The 27,010-nt window shown below is 41.8% G+C and overlaps 2 protein-coding genes across 4 annotated transcripts; one reads left to right on the top strand and one right to left on the bottom strand.

The window, feature by feature from the left end:
* Positions 1 to 1,238: 1,238 nt before the first annotated feature.
* Positions 1,239 to 13,046, top strand: PDZK1 (PDZ domain containing 1). The gene is made up of 9 exons (XM_033146814.1): positions 1,239 to 1,410; positions 3,930 to 4,141; positions 5,516 to 5,762; positions 7,015 to 7,151; positions 8,392 to 8,587; positions 9,391 to 9,587; positions 10,424 to 10,612; positions 11,895 to 12,194; positions 12,770 to 13,046. The coding sequence occupies exons 2-9, from the start codon at positions 3,932 to 3,934 to the stop codon at positions 12,827 to 12,829; spliced, it is 1,536 nt and encodes a 511-aa protein (XP_033002705.1). The 5' UTR covers positions 1,239 to 1,410; positions 3,930 to 3,931; the 3' UTR covers positions 12,830 to 13,046.
* A 1,558-nt stretch (positions 13,047 to 14,604) lies between these two features.
* On the bottom strand, positions 14,605 to 26,730 carry GPR89B (G protein-coupled receptor 89B). 3 transcript variants are annotated; one of them, XM_033146815.1, is made up of 14 exons: positions 26,616 to 26,730; positions 24,402 to 24,461; positions 23,172 to 23,275; positions 22,891 to 22,997; positions 22,664 to 22,765; positions 21,778 to 21,898; positions 21,411 to 21,491; positions 18,669 to 18,778; positions 17,822 to 17,910; positions 16,908 to 17,000; positions 16,428 to 16,523; positions 15,822 to 15,911; positions 15,264 to 15,329; positions 14,605 to 15,159 (listed from the first exon to the last, which is right to left on the bottom strand). In XM_033146815.1, the coding sequence occupies exons 1-14, from the start codon at positions 26,655 to 26,657 to the stop codon at positions 14,953 to 14,955; spliced, it is 1,368 nt and encodes a 455-aa protein (XP_033002706.1). In that variant the 5' UTR covers positions 26,658 to 26,730; the 3' UTR covers positions 14,605 to 14,952. The 3 variants fall into 3 exon arrangements, with proteins under 3 accessions (XP_033002706.1, XP_033002707.1, XP_033002708.1); XM_033146816.1 differs by lacking the exon at positions 16,908 to 17,000; XM_033146817.1 differs by lacking the exon at positions 26,616 to 26,730 and having other exon boundaries at positions 24,334 to 24,420.
* Positions 26,731 to 27,010: the final 280 nt, after the last annotated feature.

Below are 27,010 nucleotides of genomic sequence, written 5' to 3'. Positions count from 1 at the left end.
TGGTGTGGGATTCATCCAAGCAGTGCTATGGTCCTGGAGCCAGATATTAGCTCCCCGGTTAAGAGACCGCAGAGGCCTCATTCTGGCAAGGTATGGGGTATCTCGTTTTATTATATTCAGCATTTCAAAATATGATTGAGCGTGCGAACGAAAAGCTGATCTTATGAATGCATATTGGAGCCAAATGTCATGCTGTTGTGTAACCAATGATCATTTCTAGATATCTGAGATCGAATGTGGCCTACCCTTTTTTTGGGGGGGGGGGGTATACTTTGATCTGCAAAGAGGGAGTAAAGATACAGTGTCATGTCTGTGAGTAGGCCGGGGCCTTGGCTTCTTCAGCCCTGATGAAATTGCCTGGTTGCGTTTTGTCTGCATCCTTTTTTTATATGAGATGCTTCTGATTAATTACTTTCTGCATAAGTGTTAGGTCCATAATGGAGTATTGCTGGTCCCTCTCAGCTCTGGGAGGAAACAGGAAGGGTGGGTCTCCAACACACACACACACCCCCCAAAAAAACCCACCATAGGATGAAAGATGACAGCATATTTGCATTTGCTAGTTAAGGGGTCAGCAAACTTTTTCAGCAGGGGAGCAGTCCACTGTCCCTCAGACCTTGTGGGGGGCCTGACTATATTTGGGTGGGGGTGAACGAATTCCTATGCCCACAAATAACCCAGAGATGCATTTTAAATAAAAGGACACATTCTACTCATGTAAAAACACGCTGATTCCAGGACCATCCATGGGCCTGATTTAGAAGGCAATTGGGCTGGATCCGAGCCCCGCGCCTTAGTTTGTCTACCCATGTGCTAGTTGATATGCGTAGATGCAAATTCAAAGAGACCTACAATAATTTAAACTGGAGTACAATAAAAATCTTATAGTGGGGGGCCATTTACATTGCAATGTAGCCGAAACAAATTCCAAGTATGTTGGAAAATGTACTTGGCCAATAATAAATTATTCCTATTCCTATTCCTATTCCTATTCCTATTCTGAACTCCTGTGCCTGCTCCGGCTCCTATCCCGGTGCTGAATATTGATGTGCAACTTCAAGGCCTCTGCTGTCCATTAGGGCTCTTTTAATTCGGACTTGGGCTGTCCTTTTAATTCAGAGTGAGACGTGTGTCTGCTCTTGGCTGCGGTCCATGTGAGAATCTTGACACCTGTAATGCATTGCTAAGGAGGAATCCAAAGTTTCTGAGGAAAGCCCAGTGCTGCTCAGCTGAGAAGTATGGGGGTGGAGAAAAGATTGGTTATCAAGAAGGCGAAGAAATGCAAAGAAGCCCTGTTAAATAAATCATCTTTTAAATCAACCTTTGTTCATTTGAAATGTAGCTGTGCATACTGGTACAGCAGCATGAGAGACTGCAGAAGAAAATTCTGAGGGCAAACTACACAAGCAGGTAAGTTTTTTCCCTGACTCCTCTCCTTCAGATTTTGTTGTGGGTTTAAAAAAAAAAGATTGCTGGATTTTGGGTCAAGGTTCCTGCCTTATCACTTTCATATAACTCTGAGAGCTAGAAACTTGTGTGTAATATATACACAAATGATAAGAGTCACAGGGATCCATCTGATTCCACATGCTGAAATTTTATTTGTTTATTTATTTTGAGTTTCTCAAATTTGATTGCACTGTGTTTATTAAAAGTGTGTGCCCCTTTTCTTTCATTGTAAATTATCTATGAAAATAAGGAATAAGCACACATTATGCTGACTGTGCATAGATCATAGGGGAGTGGGATCATGCTTGCTGGCTCCCTAGCCTAAGCGCACATGTAAATGAGCTTGCTTGCATTATAGGGCCCTGTCTATTTTGCTCCTGATCGCACATGGGCTCTTGCACAGGTTATGATGAACATTTGTAGAGGGAAGAGGTGGGACCCATGGGGTGATCTTGCTCCCACCTTTACATTCAACAAAACATAGGAAGACCCTATAGATAGTACTTGTCAAGCAAGTGGGCTGGTAAGTATGATAGCTATATTTAGCTAGAACTGCTAGTGTTTGTGGTTGGAGCATATATATATATATACACACACACACACACACACACACACACACACACACAGGTACAGTATTTGTTTTATTAAATAATATGATAGGGAGCCAGGAATCAGCTGTTCAGTGGTAATTAGAATGAGAAGAATAATACGTGCAGGGAACCAGAATGCCACCTAGTCCAATCTCCTGTCTTAGTTCAATCTTCCACTCATTAACCATAATCTCTTTACATATTAACTACATCATCTAGATTATAGTATACTACTAGCAAAGCAGGGGTGAGCAAAGTACACAATTATTACAGAGCACCGGAACTGCAGCATCATTACTAAAGTGCCCTGCTCCTCTGGAGTGGGGAACAGGTTCAGCAAAATTTAACCTGCCGTAGCTTATTAGCCAACAATTGTGGTTACCACCTATCCCTTGCCCTAGCACAGTGGGAGGACTCAGGCAGAGAACTTAGTCTTTCACTGGGCTTTGTAAAGAGGTTTTATCCTTACCTCAAATAGAATAAGAGCTCATCTGTCCTCTTGAGATCTCCTACATGAACCCAATGAGAATATTGCTCCATTTCTGGCTGTCCCCCCAACTCCTTCTAATAGAAGCGTAGTCGATAAGAAAAAGAGAGAGAGTCTTCTCCGCTGTGGCATCTGGATTATGAAATATTTGTCCCAAAGAGCTTCATCCGGCTGCCCCTTCATTGCCTGCTTTTAAGAGGCCACTGAAAAATGTGTTGTTTGAGTATGTGTATTTATTTGATTTTTCCTATGGTTGTTTTCCCCCTGCTGTTTTTATTCTTGCTGGTTAATTTTTTATTCCATTTTATTTTCTTTAGTTACGATGTGTTAAGATAAAACACGATAAGCTGCCTTGAAGTAGGCATTTTGCCTAGAAAGGAGGAATGTGCATTTTACTATAAATAAACTTGCAAGCAGCATGCATGAGAGACTCCTGTTATTTCTTACCTTTTCCAAACAACAGTTCAAATGCCTCTTTCCTCAAGCCCTTTTCAATTTACTGTATAGGAATTCCTTTAAAAGAGAGGGGATTTTTTTTGTGCTATATGCTGGATGGAGGGATGGTTGCCATTCATTTCTTCTGGCGACCAGATTTGTGGAATCTTGCCTATGAATTCTATGCTTTCTTTCACCATATTTCATCATATGCCTAATATTTGTTTTCTCACACTGCTGGCTTCACTGAATAAGCTGCACACTATCCCCAATTTCTGAATGTTATCTATAGTTATCTGCAGGGGGGAAGCCAACATGCATAGGCTTCCCCCATAAAGACATCCATGCCTAGCATGTGGACATCAGGAATACAGCTGAGAGATGAATAGAGCTGAGAGATGCCACATGGCATTGAAAGCAGGATCAGTGGCATGGCCCCACTGCCCCTTGGACACACAAATAATGAAGGAACTAGGCTGTCACTGTAAGAGATGCTGTGGTCCTCACCAACCCTGTGATAGCCTTGGCTAGTTGGTGATTCAGTCAATATGTGTTTGTGCTGTACAAGAGGCCTGAACCAAGTGTGAGTTGCTATGTGCAAATGAGAGGGAATGACAAACAATTTAAAAAAAAATCATTAATGAGTAGCTTGTGTCTTTTATTCTAGTAATGTGCGATGTCTATATAGTATTTTCAAAGAAAAACTTTGCTAAAGTGCTATGCACTTGTCTCTCAGAGAAAAATAATCCAGATTAATCAGTATCTTCTTCTCTGTCTCTCCCCCCCCCAAAACAAATCAACACCTGGAATTGTCTCTGTATTTCTATAATTGTCCTGGTTCCTTTTATGAGCACCTTCTTTGGCTCATTTCCCTGGACTAGTTTTCCTTAACAAGGCTCCTTTTCCTTCCATGAACATCTTTGCCAACAGGGTAATTTTTTATTTTATTTTTTTATCCCTTGTGACAGAAATGATGTCTCCTCTTCGGCCCAGGGAATGCAAACTGACCAGAAAAGAGGCAGAGAACTATGGATTCTGTCTGCGCCTTGAGAAATATAAAACAGGGCACCTGATCCGGAACGTGGCAAAGGGGAGTCCAGCTGAGAAGGCTGGCCTGAAGGATGGAGACAGAGTCCTGAGGGTCAATGGGATTTTTGTAGACAAAGAAGATCATGGAACGGTATAGAACAATTTCATTTGGGGGCCCTTTCTGCTGCCAGGCAAACAGGAAATATTGGCACATCATGCAGCCTGATCCCGGACTCATTAATTTAAAATCTTGACCTTTTCAAAAAGCTCAGGGTACCTTACATTGATTTAAACCGATAAAATAACCATCACCGCCACCACCTTGATCATGTGCAGCAGCAATAATATTATTCAGCAATTGCCCGTCTCCTCTGTTAAAAGTCTGGCAGTTCCCAAAGGCATTTTTAAATCATAGAATCATAATGTTGGAAGGGACCCCCAAGGGTCATCTAGTCCAACCCCCTGCAATGCAGGTGGCCCATATGGGTATCGAACCTGAAACCTTGGCATTATAAGCACCATGCTCTAACCGACTGAGCTAGCTACGATGAGGGACATGACTCCTTAGCCCAGGGGTAGCTAACCTGCAGGTTGGTGGCCTGATCTGGCCCCTCCAGCAATTTTTCTGCCCACCTAAGATCCTACCAGTTTCGGTGACAGCAACAAAAAGAAAAGAAAAAAGTAGATACAGTGCCAGGATGGGCAGAACTCAGTGCCCTGATAGGAGTGCAAGTCACACAGTCATTGGGTTCATCATTTGAGTGGGCAGGGGGTGATAAATCCCCTTCCTTGGCTGATCTGTGTGGATAACAGGAGGGTGGGGAGCTGTGTACCTGTATCTGCCTATGTAGGCATGTGGAAGTGTGTGTGAGGGAATATGAGAGTACGGGATAGCTCCACCAACTTTTAGTCACACCCACGTTGACATGTGGCCTCTGAGGGATTAGCCAAGGGTGATTGTGGCCCTCAGGACTTAGCCCCAGGGCCATGACTAAAAAGGCCATGCTTCTAGCCATAGGCAGCCTCTCTTTTCATAAAACATGCAGCAGGGCCTTTTAATATTGAGAGCAGCCTTCACTGGCAAGCAGTTTATACAGACCGAACTGCTCCCTGTGGCATGTTTGTCCCATTACATTTAATAAGATTTACTCCTGGGTAACCCATGTGCATAGGACTGAAACCTTTGGGCATATGTAACTTGCAGGTCTCCACTCACAGCACTACAGTTTCCTAGAGAGGAATTGACTATTATACCCATTTGTATCAGTAGTGTAATATATCATTAGAGATTTGCTGCACCAAACATTTTCTGTTTCTCACCCCCTCCAGCATGGGCACCCAGAAGTAACTTTATGGGATTCCTTGATTGTGACTACAGTATTTTGTCCCCAATATGTATTGCACGTATCCTTCAGTCTCTTTTGTCAGTAGGTCTCCTCTTGTACAAGGCAACAGGAAATACCTAGGTGAGCTATTTTACTAGTACCTGTGATTACTACTGAAACTCTCATTCTGCCCCGTACAGGTGGCTGATTTAGTTAGGAAAAGTGTGGACTCTGTAGTATTCCTTGTTTTGGATGAAAAATCTTATGAAGATGCACATAAGGAGGGGGTCAATTTTGAAGAGTTGGGTCAAGCATTACCAGCCCAGCAGCAAGCAGAACACCCTTCAGTTGTGACAAATGGAGGACCTGGCCCAGTTACACAACCCCGCCTCTGCTATCTGGTGAAAGAAAAAAACAGCTATGGCTTCTCTCTGAAGACAACGGAAGGTGAGAACAATAAGCATAGATAATGCACATGTAGCATTATATAATATGCATTGTATGCATTCTGGAGGTGGCGGCGGGCATGGTAGTTCACTACAATTCCTTTATGTTGCTTTCATTTAAAGCACATGTTCCCAAACCCTTTGTTGAAGACCGTTATTTGGATTGTGAGTTCTCATGGAAATGAAATGAAAAGGTATTTGAATTAATCTGAAGCTCTGCTGAAATGCCAGAAGGAACAGCACAAACCTTCTGGAAATATAAAGGCTTTGGTTGTAAACATTTCAGCTACAGGGACAGGCTAGCACATACGTTTTTCCCCTACAGCTGATTCACACATCACACAGCATCTGAATGGTTTTCCATTGAAATGAGATGTGGGGCAGCAGGGTGTAGCATTTTAGGGGGTGAAATTTAATTTTGGAATATTTCTTCAGTGAGGGGTCTTAAAATTATGTTTTTGGGTGTGAGGAATACAAATCTTTTTTGTGATTGGACAACATTTAGCTTGGTAAGCCTACATTTGATGAAGTGACGCAGATAAGCTGCTTTTGAAAAACAAAAGATTTAAATTTTACCTTCTGAAAATCTCCGGTAATGTGAAATGATGATGATAATAACAACCAATAATAATAAAATAATAATAATATATCATATGACTGAAAAGTACTTGGCAATGGAAGTGTCTTCCACAATAACAGCAAGAGAACTGATGTGGATGCAGTATATCTGCTTTTTGTCGCAACTCTCGAAAATTATATCCAAGGGTATAAAGAAAGATCTCTATCTAGGTATTTTTTTTACCATGTTTCATGCTGGCTGTCACTAGCACATTTTGTAACTGCCCAAGAAAGACTTTTTTCTTTAAAGACAAGGAAGCACTTACATTTGGCAATACAATCATAAGCCAGGTGCTAATAAACAATGGGAAAACAGGTAGTATTTAATAAGCAACTATTTTTGCTGGTGGCAATCATCAACCAACATAAACAAGTATAATAATCCTCCCCAAGGCAGTATTGAACATGGCATAAAGAAAGGTTGGGCTTCAGAGGGTGAATGACTTCCTTCTTGAATTCCTGGGGCATAGAAAGCAGACATTGTTATTTCCAGTTGGATCACATGTCTACTGCCATTTCATATGTTCCTTGAACAAAACGTCTCAAGTCTACAGGGCTCCTATTGTTATGCCATTGCTGAGTAACATAGAACATGGCGAGTTTTTTTAGATCTGTCCTGGTTCTGTCTATTCCAGGTCAGAAGGGATTGTTCATTATAGATTTGTCCCCACAAGGACCAGCTGCATTAGCCGGAGTGCAGCCCAACGACCGCCTGATCGAAATCAATGGAGAGAATGTGGAAAACGACACTCATGAGGAAGTAGTCGAGAAGGTATCTCCAGGCCTAAACCTCAAGACCTCAGTCTCCACCCTGTTCCTCAATCTTTGGTTAGGTTTCCCCCCACAGATCTAAGATGGTGGTCCTGAATGAATGCAGGCAACCATTTCCCCAGTGTTAACTCATCAAAGTATGTATCTGTCTGCTTAAGCATAGGAACGTAAGCTGCCAAAGTCAAACCGTTGCTCCATATTACTTGGAATTATCTATATTCACTGGCAGTTGCTCTTCAGGGTTTCAGGTCTGTCCTACCCGGAGATGCCAGAGATAGAACCTGGGACCTTCTGCATGCAAAGCAGATGCTCTACCACCGAGTTTCATTAATCGTGACAGGTGATTGACAGGTGGCAAAAACGGTCCCCCACATCTGCAGGTGGCGCCGTGGTCTAAACCACTGAGCCTCTTGGGCTTGCTGATTGGAAGGTCAGCAGTTTGAATCCCCACGACAGAGTGAGCTCCCATTGCTCTGCCCCAGCTCCTGCCAACCTAGCAGTTCGAAAGCACGCCAGTGCATGTAGATAAATAGATACCGCTGTGGTGGGAAGGTAAACGGCATTTCCATGTGCTCTGGCTTGTCACGGTGTCCTGTTGTGCCAGTAGCGGTTTAGTCATGCTGACCACATGACCCAGAAAGCTGTCTGTGGCTCCCTCGGCCTGAAAGCAAGTTGAGAACCGCAACCCCATAGTCGCCTTTGACTGGACTTAACCGTCCAGGGGTACTTTACCTATACCCATACCCCTGTGCCTTCCATGTGAGTAATGTGTGGACAGGGCTTTTAGGCAAGGCTTATTGCATAGCATCTAAAGTATTTAACAGCTAAAACTTATTTCTAATAGTTTCCCCAGCCCAGCCCACCCACAGGGCTGAGTGACTGGTGTCTTTCTATCTGCCGTCATACCTTCCACTCAAGTTGCATAAGTAGTAGATTTAGCGCTGAAAAATATATATTAGTGTTAAGTACTCAGTTCCAAAGTGAATAAATAGGTGGGTCATGTCTGAATGTGGAAGAGCAATCGAACATATACTCCACACTGTAGGCTTCATAAATGCAGTTCAGAATAATTTAAGCCTTACTTATGAAAATGCCATCAGAAAAGATGTTTTGTGCTGACTAGGGATTTTCAAGGTCACCTCATCCACATCAGCACTTTGCATATAAAATGCTCCTCAGCCCTGTCCCACTGTTTGACATGGCTGAAGTACCACCTCAGCATTGTATGTCTGTGTTCCCAGGTGAGGAGGTCTGGAAATCGACTTGTGTTTCTGGTGTCAAATAAAGAAACCGATCAGTATTACAAGAGGCAGAACATGCAGCTGAGGAGAGAAATGGCAAGTTTGAAATTATTACCTCACAAACCCCGAAGGCTGGAGCTTGCAAAAGGAAAAAATGGTTATGGATTCTATCTGAGAATGGAACAGAATGGTAAAGGTATGATCTATCTATCTATCTTATTACATTTATGAAACACCTTATCCCATACAAGTGTGATGAGTATGTGCAAAAGTTATAAAATCCTCTAAAAATCGCATTTCTGCCACGGCTCTCCATTTGTGAAATACACCTTTATATATCAGACAAAAACATTCTTCTTCAGCCAGGCCTTTGACTGACTAACATCCTATATCCTTTTAAATGTGCTCGTAGGGAGGGAGTGGGGGGTTATTTGCTTGTTGTTGTTGTTTTCTTGTTTTTATTACGTATTTTGTGTTTTTCCTCTTGTAATTTTATGCTGTTAACTGCCCTGAGATCTACAGATGAAGGGTGGTATACAAATTTAATAAATATATAAACAATCACATTCACTCAATAGAAGGTAATTCAGCAGCAGCAACAAAAATAACTGCTAGACACCCCCCCCCATATGACTGTGTGAACAGATGTGCTTTATGCTGTCATTTTACAAATGGCAGGTGGGGATAGAGAACAGCATTATTTATTTGGTCTAATCCAGCCTGGATCATCTAATGTTCTTAATAGAAAATGATTTTCCTGAGTTCATAATCAAACAGAATTTGGATCTGAGAAATCTGGAGCCTAATCAATTTCCCTCTTTCGCCTGGAAAATGCTGCAGTGCCATTTGGCTGCTAGTATAACTCACACTTCTTGAGAAGGCAGCATTCTGTGAGGTAGTCAAACAACATTAAAAGACCTAAGCCACAGGTATGGTCTTAAACGAAAACCCACTAAGGCACTTTACCAAGTATCAGGCCTTTCTTATTTTTGTGTACAGGTCACTTAATTAAGGACATTGATTCTGGCAGCCCTGCGGCCGAAGTTGGTCTCAAGGACAGCGACATCCTGGTGGCTGTCAATGGAGAGTCAGTTGAAGCACTGGACCACGAGGCTGTTGTGGAGAAGATCAGGAAGTCCGGTGAAAAAACTGCACTGCTGGTGGTGGATGACGAAACTGATGCCATGTACAAAATGGTAACAGACACAGTTGTGCACAAGCACGAGTAACTTGGAAGTCACATGATGTGCAAAACGATGGGGGTAACCAGACGGCTGCAGCTAGCTGTAGTTACATAGTGCAAGCATAGAAATTGGTAACATATGCAGAGAATGCCAACTTTAATTGTTTTTATAAGCAAGTTTCTAGATTGGAAGGATTAGCCTGAAAGTCTGGCGGAGCTTCAGAAGCCACAGGTGGGAGCTGAGAAGGCTTGGCAGGGCGTGGAACCTCCTACAATGCTATATTTTCCCTTCCCTTGTGGCAAAATGACTCACACCAAATTAGCAAATATATACCAGATCCTCTATTCCTGGTGCAGAATTCTGTATGCAAACTTTCAATTTTTAAAGAATGCATGGAATATTGCCAGCTGAACATATAGGCACCAAGTAGTTATAGATGCATTTTTATTACTTTGCTTATGTTATAAATTGGTGGAGGCTATTTTTTGGAGGAGGGGAATAGATATAAAGTATTTAATGACATGACTCAAAGCAGAGTAAAATGTTCACTCATTCATTCTTCAACAGTTGGAAGGTCAAAATGTCAGACCCAGTTTATTCCACCCACACGAGTTCCTGCATCGTTCTCTGCAGTGTGCTTATAAACTGATAGGATATAGGGAACGGAGGAAGGGAGGGACTGAATGTGTCATCTGCTATTACAGAAGACAGAAGCAAAAGATTTGCAATTATTTAGTGGCAAACATTGCTCATTATATCCCAAAATGTGAGGGAGGTTTTATCGTCACGCAATGTTTGGTAGCAATGTGTATTTTGCAATAAATGCTTTTTTTCTTTTGGTTATTAAGGCTAAGATATCCCCATGCCTCTACTATCACGCAACACCGGTGCAATCTCCATGTGAGGCTGAAGTGCCAACATGTCATACGGCAAAAGAGAATCACAAGCCCAGACTCTGCTATCTGGTAAAGGGTCCCAGTGGCTTTGGCTTCCGTTTGAACGCCATCAAAGGTTTGCCTGGCCAGTTCATCAAAGAGGTAATAATCCATATGCTGGTGAAATAAACACGATGCCAAATATGAGTAGCAGTTGCCCAACCCTTCTGCTCTGGAGGTTCACAATGCAGGGACCACTTTCAGACATCTTGATCAACCAGTCTAGCCTTGCCCCCAAGCTTGCACATTCCCCACCCTACTTTTTGCTGCCGCCTGGCCACAAGACTCATGCACAATATTAAGAGTTGAAAGGGGGCCCATGAAAGAAGTTTTTAAAAACTATTTAAATTTATATACAGTTATAGCAAAAAAAGTCACCCATTTAGTGCATATATTACATCATGCTTAGGTTAGACATCAACACCAGTTCTCTTTTATGATGCAAATTCTGATAAAGAATACAAGGAATCAAAGTGTTCTAAACAATTTGTATTATTTCTTCTATTCCATAACTGTTTAGATCACATTCAATTACTCAGTACTGTTAAGCCCCGATTTCCCACCCACCCCCTACTGATTTATTGATGGCATTCTATCCGTTTTTCATGCCATGGTGAGCAGCTGCAAGCATATGAAACCCCCAACCTGTGCATTGCACAGTATCTTGATGTTTCACGAATTGCCACCAGAAATCGACAGCCAATTATTTGACATTCACTTGAATTCCCTCCAAATCTCGCGATGTCTTCTTCTCATCCTTTTTAAACTTCACGTCAAACCTTCTCTCGGGACCTTATCCATTTCCGTGCTACCACTTCTTTTGTGCCACCTGCTAGCTAAGAATGTGACCATTGATTTTGTTTTCAAACTCCCGTGCTCTAAATCCGCATGTGAAAATAAACAAAAGTAAAAACCGCTCTCTGAAGCATCACTACAGCTGTACTTAAAAGAGGGTGGGTGGCGCTTCAGAGAGAGGTTTGGCAACGTGCTCTCTGAAGAGCTCCCACAGCTAAAAATCACTGTAGTCATATTTAAAGGAAGGTTGGTGTGAGCTGGGAGGGGGTAAGCTAGGAGAGGGTGAGGTGTAAAGGGAGTAGGGGTTGGCCAGGTGTGGAGGAAGGTATTGGCAGGTAGGTGGGGTTGGTGAGCACAGCAAGCAATGGCAACACACACACACACACACACACACACACACACACACACACCCGGGAAGGAAATACCATCTCACTATTTTTAACTATTGCATTTCATGAATTGTATCTTCACAATGTACAAAGCTTCCTAGCCTGCAGTAAATCAGTGGTCAGAACTACCCCTTACCATACTCTGCCCACCCACTCTCAAGCAATAAAATGTCTGGCTTTTTAATACGATATAATTTCAGGTAAAGGAGGGTGGCCCAGCAGAAAGTGCAGGGCTGCAAATCGATGACATCTTAATAGAAGTCAACGGTGCAAATGTGGAGAATGAAGATTATGACGATGTCGTGGCAAGAATCCATGATGGTGGAAACAAGCTGAAACTAGTAGTATGTGGAGAAGCAGCTTATCAGTACTTCAAGGCCCAGAATATGCCCATCACTGCCCCCATGGCAGATCCACCAGACAGCAGTAATTACCCTCCTGCTTACACAGAGATACAAGCCCCAGAGCCAGATGGACCATTGCCAGAACCACGAGAGAGGGTGAGTTACCTTATCCTGAGGAAAGGGATCTGCTCAAGGTTGCAGTCCTAAGTTTGCTTATTTGGACAAAAACCTAAATTAAATCACTGGTATTCAGTTCCAAGTTTATATGGCTAGGTTGCAGATAAGTGGTCCTATGATTTGGCCTGAACAACTATGGACGTGACATGGCTGGGCTTATGCTCAGACTATGCTTAAATCACAGAATGACTAAGCCTTGTGGTTATACTGCTAATAATGCTCAGTTATTGCTGTTTCTTCTGACCTGGTTTGCACGTAACTTTAAGCCAAACCATGGCTTAGCATGAACAAGCAAATGTGCTAGTTCCTGGGGGGAGTGGGGTGGGAATTGTGCCCTCAGCACTCTTCCCCCAGCCCTGCTGCTGCTACGCTCCTTAGAGCTAAGCTATGGTTTGGCTGAGCGTTACATCTGAACCCATTTTTTCTGGGTTTCCTGCCCAAGGCCAGAAATTTGCACATTTGCTTGTTCGTGCAAACTGAGCCAATATTCTAGAATAGATCAGACTGCTGCTGGGAGAGTTTCTTACTTGTTTACTGTTTTTTTCTCTCTCTAGGCTAACTCATCCTCCTCTTCACTCTCAGTTGCTTCTGAAGATGATGATACCAAATTGTAATGCCAGGGGTCAAGTACCTTCCTTTGGTAGTGCCCAAAAGGGAATAGTAGTCTGAAGCAGAGTTACAAATATTACTGCTCGGAAAATGTTGGCTACTCTCCTGTGCATGCTTACTTGAAACAAAGGCCCATTGAACAAACAAACATGTATAGGATTGGGCTGCTAGATAACATGTCTTTCAGGTGAGGAAGGGATTCTACTGGATTCCTACCTCCTTTTTGTTTTTCCATGTGGACCAGGACTGCATGCATTAAAAATGTTGCTGTGTTGATTGCAGCCAAAGCGTCCTAACAGAAAATGGTGAGTGAATACCTACCATGCATATGTACACTTACTATATCCCAATTAAATCAATAATCATTCTTATTAACATTTATTGCTCGTATAATTTGAACCATTAACCAAAGCAAATATTAATGTGTAGTCATTTTAGTACAAACTAATTTTAGGCTTTGTTGCCCAACATTTGAACACTTTGAAAACACTGCAGTGTATCAGTTATGCACTGGCATATCTACATTGGTTGCTTTCACAGTATTAATTCCATTTTAAGTTTTAAAATAAATTGTTTCACGGTAGTCTGATCTGTGTCTGCATCGTATCTGATACACAGAATGTGAAAGGTTCTGTTCCTGCAACCTACCATTTGACCAGAACTCTCGTCCAACTTTTGCCTCTTTCTGATAGCAGATGAGGTCAAACAAGGCGCCTTAACGAAAAGGTGAACCAACTTTAGTCTACAAAATGTATACACATGAAGATACATGGCTACAGTTTTTATTTCATTGCTATCCATTTTTTATTTCTCACATATAGTAGATCCCTTGACCTCCTCTAGCAACCCTCACCCAAATCTTCTACAATTCCAAACCTTCATCCATGCATTCTGACCCCTTGCTACATCAGGTGGTCTTTCACCTTTCTCTTCAGCCCACGGCCCTCTCTGTCATGTGCTGTACGGAGGCAGAAGAAGAAGCTGCTGCTCAGTTTCCAATCACAGTCTGATTGGTGGAGGGTTCCCTGTTCTCTTCCAGAAGCTGCTTTCCCAATACTGTAGTCAAATCAATCAGTACTAAGTCTGGCAACTGTTTCCCCATCAGAAGGGGTGGCAGAGAAAAAGTTCATAGATCATTCTTGCTCGGGGGGGGGGGGGACAGGGTGGAGCTGCAGGCCTTTATTAATTGCTTCTTTCAGGCATTTCCTCTGCCCCTTCTTCAGTCTGTTCATGCATATTAGAAGAGAACTTTTGAATCTACCTAACTACAACATGACCATTTTTAATCCATGTCTCACTGAGCTGCCTTATCACTGCCCTGAGTATCCACTTCCTAGCCATATGGAGGGTTTCTCTGATACTCAAGAGGTAGGTTTCATCAGCAATATGTTAGGTTAAAGTGGGTTCCACAAGGAGGAAAACAAACATCATATGTAATATACATAGGAATATTTGCTATCAAATTTCTGCATGGTATCATTTCTTCTTACAATATGGAATGGAAATGGATAAGGACTGAGCTAAGATCCAATGAAACAGCAAAGGGGCTGAGATATACCTTCTTTGACGAGGGCTACACAACCCACTAATGATACAGTGACATGCCAGTGCTAGACAGGGTAGGAACAAAACCCTGGCAAGCAACATTCAGTCTGATTGGTCACAAACTGCCCAGAGCTGCTTTTGAAATATCCAGACCCTTGTTAATTCACCACTCTTCATTCCATCTTCAGAGAAGTAACTCATTTCCAAAGTCTGTAGGGTTATCACAAAAATATTATGAATTGTTATAAAAGCTGGTTTATTTAGATGTTCAGTTCCAGAATCACTACTTCCAGATTAAGACATTTAAGCAGACATCTTGCCAATCACTTACTAAACATCACAGAATTGTTTCTTCCCATGCTGCTTTTGAGAGAGCTGCCCTTTCACTCCTTGTGATTTATTTCCACTCAAGGACATGCTTATAGCACAAGGGTTGTTTCTTGGGGCTATTTCTTGCCTCTCCTTTTGCCTACACTGATATATTTGGTTCTTGTCAAAGAACTGATAATCCATCGCAAAAAAAGATGGCAATATGCCAAATACTTTGCTTTCGTCCATCACACAATGCAGAACCAAGATGGATTCAGAGTGCCATGTGCTTTTCAGGAGCCTGCTTATGCGCCAGGTAGAGGAAGAGGATGCTGGAGAGAGCACTGACCAGAAATATAACATCAAACCAGCGGTGGTAGAAGTTAAACTGTAATTCTCCTAGAACTTCCGTAATGATGGTGCGATACTCTGGAGGCATGCTCATTCGAATCAGAAGCACTGAAGACACAAAATACATCCCCTGCAGGAGAGAGAAAGGAAACATCAAGCATCCCCATTTCCAGCTGCTTACATAGCTAAGAGGGCAAGAATTAGCTTTTCACCATTTGAAGCTAAAACACTCACCATTATTTGTGCCAATAACAGAACAATGACATTAGAAGACTTGCTACTTGAGATAGCATAGAAAAACTGGAAGACAAAACACAGAAAACCATCTACATATAGATATATAATCCAATATGTTGTTCTAAGTACAACATTCTAATTAAATTTCAAGGGACAGTAGAAATGGCTATTCTGTTGTATAATGTCATGGCTTTCTAACCATCAAAATGGTCCATACAACTCCTTAGCTATCCAAGAGAAGCAGTTCCAATTCCAACAGTCACTTATATACCCATGTTAAAGACACACTGGGAACATTCTCTTACCCTCACCAGCGAAGAATGTGGCTCAGGATGGGAGAGTTGCTCAGCATGACAACACAAGTCATGAGGTTGGTGGAACTACATGCTACTAAAGGGAAGAAGGGGATCCAACCTTGTGGTGCTGTTTTTAGTGTTTGCGTGTGCTGCGAGTGTTGTGTGGTTCTGCCCCAAAATTATTAAGAGCTAAGTTCTGATGAACTCACACTCTTCTGCTTATACTCATTATATAAAATAAGAATATGCACAGACCTACCTTTGTGAGTGTAATCAATAAACCCCTGATAGAGGTGACAATAATTATTCCAACAAGGATAAAGGAAATATGCTGAGACCAGAATTTTACCTGCAATAACACAGAAACAAAACAGTTAAACTCACAGAGATGCTCATATATACAGAGTATGGATTTAGTAGGCTACTTATTTTCAGATACTGTTTATGCATTCAGTGTCCTCTGGAGAAGTTCAAGCAAGAATATTTTCATATAAACCTATAGCGGATAAACCGAGAGGTCTTGCCAGCTTTGTGTACACAACACTGGATTCAGACTTCTTTTTAGAGTGACTACAGGTATATAGGTGTTTAATCTAGGCCAATGCATTTTCTAGTACCTAAGATAGGAGTGCTGCCATCTTCTGGGCAAACAGAAGACTGGAACTTAAATTTTAAAGATGCATAGTTCTATTGAAAACCCATTAATACATATGAATTTTCTGAAGTTTTAGAATTACTCACTTCAGTACCTATAGAGATTTTTAGAAGTAGTTAGCACACTGAATTAATAACCAGCTGAACAGAGTAGAATGAAATAAGAATAAAGGAACATTGAAGAAAGAAGGTGGATTTTAAAACTCCTCACATCAAACTGGATCCCCAAATAGTTCACAGTTATCTCAATTCCTCGTGTGACTGGGTCCGTCTTTCCAACTCTGTCAAAAACAATATTGATTGTTGCCTGATGATGAGAGAGAAAGAGGCATCATATTACTTAAGCTACCTTTACTAAAAACATCACACATACACTGCCGCTTTCACCGAAAATTGCCCAGCATGGTAAATAGGCTACAAAGCATGGGTGCGTGTGCACACGCACGCACACACACACACAGAGAGAGAGGCAATACTGCCCAGTGATACTATGTAGTTATAAGATGGACATCCCACTCTGGCCTTAAAATCAGTCTTATTGAAATTCAACGAGAGGTCAATTTTTAAAACTGCCCAAACTCTAGTTGCTGAATAATATTTACATATTAAGATTACAAGATGCAGAAATCTCTCCTTCGAAGCACAGCCTTTGCAAAATATAAACTGCCATTCCAATGGCACAGATACATACCATAAAAATTTTCCAGACACAGTAGATTGAGAAAAAGTAGCCCAGAAAGTTAAAGTATTTCCCTTGGAATGTTTTAGAGTATTCTATCCTCTCCTGCAAAGAAGAAAATGTTCAGGTTCAGGAGGCATCCAGATGCATTCTAAAGCCAGCACATCATATCTCATGGGTTTCCTATCATGAAATAAAACAATTTCCATCTCATACAGATCATGTGACAGAGATAAAGCAAGCAGGCCCCTTTACAGATGAAGAATCAGTGAAGTGCTGCCAGAGCCACATTTGCACAGGCCTTGGAGTGTATAAATTCAAGTGACACAACAGAATAAACCCAGATCTCCAAGCTTCCAGGAATGCCCTTAATGTCACAACAGCATGCATGCTCTCCCTTTCAATAAGTTTCAATAAGGCACACATACTGGTCACTTGATGAAGCCTTGATTAATAAAGGGAAGCACACCTGCAGTGATCACTATCTACTTTTAGGCACCCAGCAAAACTTTGTCTCTTCCACTAAGCCATGGGCCTTGAATTATCTGCAGAATTATCTACTAAAGTAGGTGGGATGTGTTATAAATGTGTTTTTAGCTTTTACTCTGCTTTAGTTTTATGTTGCTTTTTAAAAGTCACTTTGAGTTAGAATTTTTCAAAAGTGATCAAGAAGTGCAAACAGCAATAATATGAACAAAAAAATATATCTAGAGGATAACCAAATGCAACATAAAATTGTGATTTACTCTGGTGGAAATGATCCCAGAGAAGGCTAATGGCTATTTATCAGAGTGTCATAAAGCTACATCTCTTGTATCGTGTTCACTTGCTGGTAGATTTCTAAAGTCTTTCCCCTCCCTTTCTCCTGCCCAGCAATCCCTTTCACCCACCCATCAGGCATGAGAACAGTCCCTCTTTGCCTGCACCTTGGTAGCATGCAGGTCAGCCGTTTCCAAGAAAAGCTGCTGACTCAGCTCCTCCAAAGCATCTACCTCCTGCTGGATAACTGCCAGATCTGGTAAATAACAGTTGTCAAGGACAAAACCATGTATAATACCATCCAAAAACAATACATATTTCAATGTTCCTATTCATTCCTGAGCCATCGCATGAAAAAAAAAAGCCTTGACATTTTCTTAAATGGCAGGTCCTTAACTTTCTAACTACTGGGCTACAAAACTGAAACTGTACACTGCTGCCACCTGCAGGATTACAACTGATGATGCACGTTGTATACTAAAATATACATATAGCAGTACTAATGCCAGAACTACATGCTTCCAGGTCAGCTTATCGGTCCCCTGAAAATCATGTTGCTGTGCATTTTCTGTCTCATGTCACTGGGTATATCCAGCAGACAGGAAAAAGCACAACTGTCATTGCAGTCAGGCAAGGAGGCAGACAGAAGGGAAGATAACAATGCATGGCACTGATATATCGAGGCTACATAACTAAATCCATGCCCAGTTCCTTATCTCCCATCAGCCACCATCTATGATAATTTCTCACTTATGTAGAAGTGGGCATGAGCATAAGTGCCCCCACTAGGTCAGGCCCCGGTGCTTAGCACTTGCAGGCTTGAGTGAAGAGTTGTTCTCTCTGAGGTATGCTAATCTCAAGGAGTGGAAGATAAGGGATTCTGCATAGTCTGTAATCTGCACAATAGTAAACGGGATCCTTACATTTCCCCCTTTTCCTTTTATCTTAACTCAGCTCCATTATGGTTTCCCCCTTTCCCATTCCCCAAAGTAGAACTAAGTAAATAAAGGATACTTTCGCTGCCTGGTGAAGATGATGCCACACTTTTTATCATCCCCCAGAAACCAGTGGGCTTGTTGTTAACTTCCCCTCTCTGGAACATGTTTCTGTGAACCATCGCTATCCTGATTGGGAGGAAAAGTCAAGTGCTAAAAAAGAGAGATACAAACTAGAACCAAAAGCAAATCATCAAATTTCAAAGTTTAGATTTTTCAAAATCTGGAATTCAAAACGCTGCTGTCAATGTAACAGACGAACTTTTGGAAAAGTGTATATTAACACAATTCAGGAAAGTGGTAATCATGCATTTCCTAAGCAATATCAGTAGCTGTCTTCCATGTCATTAGGTGAGTCTCAGGAGGCCTCCACAATTAGGTACTACTGATAAAAGAATTTATTTTATTTTGCTCCTAGGTAATAAAGATAATACAAAGTAACAGCATTAATTCACAAAGTTTACTTTTATTTTACTTATGCCATCATTTATATGCTATCTATCAGTGCTAACCCTTTCAAGGTAGCTCTTATCATCCTGAAACAATTCATCATAATATAACATGGAAACTTCTTTATTGAAAACATGATCAGTATTATTTATGTAGTTGGCAGTTCTACCCATGAAAATCAAAACTTGGGTGCCTCATGGAGCATATGAAACAGGTACAACATGGAGGCCACTTCAATTGACTCCCCTTCCTGTGGCATCTAATTCACATCTAATGGCACAACACAAGGGTGGTAGCAGCTCAGCTCAAGGCACTCTTGGAAGAAACTGATATGAGTCATTTCAGCATGGTTTGGGGACCAAATTAGCCACAATGGAAGACCTTTGTCAGGAGAGGAACCTGCTTGTGGAATCATCACCTCTCTTGTAAAAGGTAAGCAGCGACCAATGATGTTCATTCTGCGACTGCTTAAAACTAACTTTTCCTCCCAGGCCTTTGCAGGCCTTCAATATCTACCTCCTGTGACCTTGTAATATCTGCTATGGGTTGTTTTATATTGGTTTTTATTTTTGTAGACCTCTTATATTTTTGCTTTATCACAATTTTAATAAGTTGTATTTTTGTTAACCACCTCGTGATTTTTTTTAAAAAAAAAATAAAAAGCTAGTATAAGAATATTTTAAACAAACTCATTCCATCCAGTTACAGGTAGGTAGCCGTGTTGGTCTCCATAGTCAAAACAAAATAAAAATAAAAAAATCCTTCCAGTAGCACCTTAGAGACCAACTAAGAAGTGTGCATGCATACGAAAGCTTATCCAAGACCATTCCATCCAGTTCATCAGTTTTGTAACTATTTTAGCTCTTTTCATAGAATCATAGAGTTGGAAGAGACCACAAGGGCCATCCAGTCCAACCCCCTGCCAAGCAGGAAACACCATCAAAGCATGCCTGACAGATGGCTGTCAAGCCTCTGCTTAAAGACCTCCAAAGAAGGAGACTCCACCACACTCCTTGGCAGCAAATTCCACTGTCGAACAGCTCTTACTGTCAGGAAGTTCTTCCTAATGTTTAGGTGGAATGTTCTTTCTTGTAGTTTGAATCCATTGCCCCGTGTCCGCTTCTCTGGAGCAGCAGAAAACAACCTTTCGCCCTCCTCTATATGACATCCTTTGATATATTTGAACATGGCTATCAGATCACCCCTTAACCTTCTCTTCTCCAGGCTAAACATACCCAGCTCCCTAAGCCGTTCCTCATAAGGCATCGTTTCCAGGCCTTTGACCATTTTGGTTGCCCTCCTCTGGACATGTTCCAGCTTGTCAGTATCCTTCTTGAACTGTGGTGCCCAGAACTGTACACAGTATTCCAGGTGAGGTCTGACCAGAGCAGAATATAGTGGTACTATTACTTCCCTTGATCTAGATGCTATACTCCTATTGATGCAGCCCAGAATTGCATTGGCTTTTTTAGCTGCTGCATCACACTGTTGACTCATGTCAAGTTTATGGTCTACCAAGACTCCTAGATCCTTTTCACATGTACTGCTCTCAAGCCAGGTGTCACCCATCCTGTATTTGTGTCTTTCATTTTTTTTGCCCAAGTGTAGTACTTTACATTTCTCCCTGTTAAAATTCATCTTGTTTGCTTTGGCCCAGTTCTCTAGTCTGTTAAGGTCATTTTGAAGTGTGATCCTGTCCTCTGGGGTATTAGCCACCCCTCCTAATTTGGTGTCATCTGCAAACTTGATCAGGATACCCTCAAGCCCATCATCCAAGTCATTGATGAAGATGTTGAATAAGACTGGGCCCAAGACAGAACCCTGTGGCACCCCACTAGTCACTTCTCTCCAGGATGAAGAGGAGCCATTAATGAGTACCCTTTGGGTTCAGTCAGTCAGCCAGTTACAAATCCACTGAATGGTAGCATTGTCTAGTCCGCATTTTACCAGCTTCTTTACGAGAATATCATGGGGCACCTTGTCAAAGGCCTTGCTGAAATCAAGATAGGCTACACCCACAGCATTCCCTTCATCTACCAGGCTTGTAATTCTGTCAAAAAATGAGATCAGATTGGTCTGACATGACTTATTTTTCAGAAACCCATGCTGACTTTTAGTGATCACAGCGTTCCTTTCTAGGTGCTCACAGACCGTTTGCTTAATGATCTGCTCTAGAATCTTTCCTGGTATTGATGTCAGGCTTTTATTCTCTGATCCTCTAAACAACAGAAATCATCCATCCCCTGGCAAGTTTCTGTGATGAAGTTACTTCAAAAGAAGTAAAAGGATTTCCTGCTGTAGTTGGTCTCACCTTTTCTTCTTGCTGATGATCATGTCCATGGTTTGGAGGAGACGACGCTCCAGAGCTAGAATGTCTGCATCTGTCACGTTCCTGTAACAGACACCCATACAAACCTATTGATATGGTTCTGACTTCCAGTAACAGTAATGGCCAACCCAAAGCTTCCCCAATTCTAAGCCACCCCTCTTAACCCAGTTCCAGTGGAGCACAGCGAGGAACAAAGATTCATATTCTAGACAGGGCCAATAATAAGACTGCACATATAATGCTAGAATCAGCATCCTACAGTGGGAATGGGGGTGGAACTACCAACTCTGAGGAGGCATTTCTGAAAACTTGGTGCTGAAGGAAACAAAAATCAGCAAACACCATTTACCTGAGAAAATAAGACATATAAGTGTATGGGCAATTGACGGCACCAAACCCCGAAAGTAGAGCCATGAGGGTCACCCCAATCACTCCCACTCGACTGATGAGTTGTTCTATGGATAGAATTCCTAACAGAAAATAAAATATTAAGTTAATTCTGTCATTATGTTCTCAAGAATACAGAAAAGCACTATAGTTACATTTGCACAAATCATTTTGTTCTAAAATTCCTAGCATAACTTCAGTTATTTAGCACCTACTGGCATAATTTCAAAGACATGTGAGTACTCTTCTGTAAGAATACTAGAAAAAAATGTGCCATCTCATACACCCCTTGCAATAAGCAAAGGAATACAGGAATACTCAATTTCTGAAGGAAACACCATGTGCTGAAAAATTCTTTCTAGAAATAATAAATTTTATAGGTCAGGATTTCCTCGAGACTTACTATTTTTACAAAACGAACATGTGATTGCAGATGTCTGTTGCAACTTTAGAGGGCTAATAAAGATCCAGGTGACATAAGAAAGCATCCAAGGCTGCAGTCCTAACCCCACTTACCTGGAAGTAAGCCCCACTGAATTCAACAGGTCTTACTTTGGAGTAAACATAGTTAGAACTGCAGTCTAAGAAAGAAACCTATGAGTAAATATGCACTGGAGTGTGTGGTATGAGTATCTGATCTATCAAGTGTCAACAAAAACCACTCATTAATTCAGATATCCTGACTTTTCCCCACAATACCATTAAACATGAGGGTCCCTTTTGTCAGCACAGATCAAGCATAAATAGTCAGGTATGCTATGTACAGATACTGTACGCTACACACAGTGATTCATTTCAGGGAGCTCATAAGCAGCAGACAATGAACTGAAATTTTATATGACACTCACCATGTTTTGGACTGAGGATAGGAAATGGATCCCCCAGTTTCCAGAAGAAATACATGAATGTTAGCCAGACAACACAGGCAAAAAGCAGTCTGTGTCTGTGCACTAAAATTAATAACAAAGTCAAAAATTATTAAGGTCATTATCTATTTGGAATAACAAGTGTTACTTTGGCTGGCAACCTAAAGCGCTTGGGCCACTATAGCATTTCAAGGTACATGCAAACTTACACAATCGGATGTTGCTCACAACAAAGTAGCCGATGTAAAAGGGAACCATGAATACAAGGACAAGCAAAATCACACAGAGGTTCAACTTCCAGTGAAAATACCGAGAGCTGAAAAATAAGAGAAGGGCTGTTCACTACCAGATCATCACCACAGAGGAATTTTTAAAATCATTCTTAATCATTTATAGCTTGACAGGACCAGAACGAAACAAATAAATGAGCCCATCAAAGGCATTAAGGTGACAGTCCTTCTAACATTCTAACATTAGCTGCTATGCTTACCTGCTGTTTAGGACCCCTAGTATCTCAAAAATGATAAGTTCAAACATGGTGCAGGAAAACGCAAAGGTGACAGAGAAGACAACCTGTACAACATACTGCCGCACCTGTAATAAAGCCAGTATAGCAGAAACAGAAGTCACTTCCACAAGCAAAGTATTTGACATTCATTTCTGAGTGGTAAGAATATGTCAGTGCTTTAAAATTTAAACATACAATGGGACCTATACCCAAGTTCTCAAATAAGCCTTTATTGATAGGTTAACAGATAATTATTTCGCTTCCTGTAACTCTTTTCTCTGACATCTGATTAAACGCAGAAAACCTTTTTAAAATTGTAAGCAAATTAACTCTAAACTGTTTTATGACAACTGATCAAACATAACAGTAAGGAGTCCTAAAGTCCAGTCCAATGCCTAACTACTCACAACTAGGTCTCAATGAGGTCTGCACTCAAGTGAATGTGCTTAGGTTTATGGCCTTAGTAGAGCAGGTGTACAGAGCCTTTGGCCCTCCAGTTCTTGCTGAACTACAACTCCCATCTACCCTAGCCACTGTCCAGGGCTGCTGAGGTTGATGGGAGTTGTCATTTGTTAACACCTGGATGGTCAAAGGTTCCCCTAGGGAGCTAGCCAATATGCAAACCTACTCAGAAGTAAGCATGGACCATAGCTCGGTGTAGATCATCTGCTTTGAATAAGGAACATCTACTTTCAATCCCCAGCCTCTCCAAGTAGGGCTGGGAACAACTCCCTGACTGAAATCCTGGAGAGCTGCTGCAAGTCAGTGAAGACGATACTGAGCTGGATGGACGACTGCTCCAACTTGGTATAAGGTGGCTTCCTAAGAAAGCCCCTGAGTTCAAGAGGGCTTCTTCTCAGGTAAGCAGGTATAAGATGGCATAACAATCTGAGGGAGTGAGATTCCCAACAGAGAAACTGCTAGCCAGGGCAGAAGGTGGAGAAACAGTCTTTTTTCTTATTTTTCCTGTCATTGTCAGTTTCTGTAAGGTTTCCCTCATTGACCACTATAGGAGAGAATAAATCCAGGGCTGGCAGAATTTTGCAGCCAGTTTGGGGACATTTCAGGAGAATAAGGATGCTTAGGATCCTGCAGATCCACTGACATCTGCTTCAAGATTGTTTCCTAAATTATTTGAACTCAACTTTATATCTTCCCATATTGGCAGCTTCACTTTCAGGTCACAATAAAGTTACAGTTGATGGTCCCTACCTCATAATCTTTGAAGAGCCGACGCATGAAGAACAGCCATCCAAATCCAAAGAATAGAACCTGCAGAGGGATAGTAGGGCAGTTAACGGTTTCAAGTTTTGCAGTTTCAAAATTCTGAAATCTTAAAATTTCTTAGTACATGCAAGTATATTTCTGCTTTCAAAGTAAGACACTTGATACACTAAAATAAAAGTTGTTTTTAACTATGATGTAACTACATTGGGATTTTTCTTCCTAGAACAAATAAACAGTACAGTGGTACCCCGCTAGACGAATGCTTCGCTAGACGAAAAACTCGCTAGACGAAAGCATTCGTCTAGCGGGAGGCTGCCCTGCTAGACGAAAAAGTCTATGGGGCTGCCTCGCAAGACGAAAAAATTTCGTCTTTTTTTTTTTTCGTTTTGCGGAGCGCGGCTCCCATTGCCGCTCCGCAAGACGAAAACCCCGCTAGACGAAAATTTTCGCGGGGCGAATTATTTTCGTCTAGCGGGGCACCACTGTATTGACAAAAAAGAGGTTTCTAAAATATGAAGCCATGCAGTGTTAGAAACTGAGATATGAAAACTAGGAGCTAAATAGAACCTTAAACCTAGGTTATGGGTGCAATAACAGAATGTCTAGGTGCACTTTTTTATAACAAGAATACAAAGCTGAAAATGAACTGCAGATAAAATATTATGTTCATTTTTCACATGGTCTAGAGTCCTTCCCCTGCCCACCCCCATAATATTCTTAAGAGGGTCTCTTCTCCAGTCTTCAGAGTGTAGCTGGATTTGAGGAGGCAGAAAAAGGTTCTCCTTTCCTTCCACTCTGCAGTTTTAATCTGAAATCTCAGGTACAGTACTGCTCCGAGATCAGAAATTGCTCATGCTAATGAAATTCCCTGTTGCAAAATGCACCTTGAACAATGGGAGTTTCAAACACTGAAGCCGTGCCACATGAGAAGATAGCAGCAATACTTCATCTATTTGTTCTGGCACATTAAAAACAGAAGAGAGTGGGAGTCAATATACTTTTTATGCAAGGTTTTGAACTTCTGGAAGTATGTGTCATTAGAACACTGTCAATGCAATCCTATTGTATTTGTTTCACACATTTATATGTCACCTTTCAAGACAAATCTCTTCCAAGGTGGCTTGCATAACACAATAAAACAATTTTTAAAATACATATATTATCCAATTCCAAAACTAAAGCATAGCAGCAGTTTCAAAGTCCAGCACACAACTTAAGAAGATGCTGATGATAAACGTCTATGTTTCAACATCCTTGAAAAACTAACAAAAGTGTAGCCATAAGTACTTGAGTTTTGAACTATTTGTAAATGTTTATTTTAAAGTACTGTAATCCACCCTAACACATCAGGGCACCCAAGATACGGAATCTAAACATGGTCATCCTTACAAAGGAATTTCCTGTGTTCATGACCCACATGTGTTTTTTGTGTAAATGGGTAGGTTACAATGTGGTTTTACTTTTTCTTATGTTTTTAAGTTGCAACTCACTTAGACTCCTTTTGGTGTAACAAGCAAGTAGGCAGTTTTATTAATAATAATCCCACAAACACAGTATGCCGAGAACCCCACAAGCAATCTGAAGAGCCATGGATAAAAATGGACACCATAAGCCACTTCTGAAGTGCAGCATCCCCAACCCTCCAAGAAACATGGGAAACAAGTTGAAAGACTGCAGCTCACAGGGAGGGAGAGACAGAGAGAGAGAGAGCTTGCCACATTATAAGGTGGGAGGGCCCTAGCCCACTTCCCACTCTATTTTGGCACAACTGGCAGAGGCCTAGTCTACTGATGCTGCACAATGAGCTGGCAGAACAGGTGCACCACTTCAGAGTACAGGTAAATGTCATTGCTCCTGGAAGTTCCTGCAGGTGAAAAACCTGGAAAGAGGAAACTCTGCAAGCAGAGAATTTCCAGCCCAGCCCAATCCTTTCTGTGCCACCGGGTTTGTCTCTCTTTTCCTTTTTTAGCATACTGAAGCACTGGAAAATGTGGGTCTCTCCCTCTCCTCACCCACTTTCAAAAATGGTACAGTCCATCCTCCTCCACCTGCTGCCGGAAGTGGTGCCGTCCACCTTCCTATTGCCTCGTTCTGCCTAGTTTAAGAGGGACGAGGACCTTATTCCGGGGGGGGGGGTAACATAGCTGTGGCTGCGGGGGGGGGGGGAGAGAAAGAGGGAAGGAGCGGGGGCCTCGTTACCTGAGACACGACCATGATGCTGGAATCAATCAGGAAGCTCATAGTGGAGAGAAAACCCTCCCGAGGGGGAGAGATGCGTCTCTGTCACACACACTCAACCCCTCCCCTTCCCCAATTCCCAACGGCCACTTCTCCCCGTACTCAGAGTCGGGCTCGCGAGCGTCAGCTCAGAGCGGCTCGGCTTGGCCCCGCCCCCTTTCTGCTGCCTCATTACCGGGCGCCACGGTCGGGGAGGCGGGGCCACGGAGAGCCATAGGAGATAGAGATAGGCAAAGAGAAGAATAGCTCATTGCCTTTTCTGGAGATGGAACTTCCCGGTTTCTTTAGGTGGCTTCCCCAACCACCTGAAATGAAATAAAACGAAATTAGATCTAACCTGCTGGGGGAAGGCTTGA

Source organism: Lacerta agilis, chromosome 4 (genome assembly GCF_009819535.1).
Source record: "Lacerta agilis isolate rLacAgi1 chromosome 4, rLacAgi1.pri, whole genome shotgun sequence".
NCBI lineage: Eukaryota > Metazoa > Chordata > Lepidosauria > Squamata > Lacertidae > Lacerta > Lacerta agilis.
Note: the sequence above shows the minus strand (reverse complement) of the source record. Positions and strands in the feature narration are given on the sequence as shown.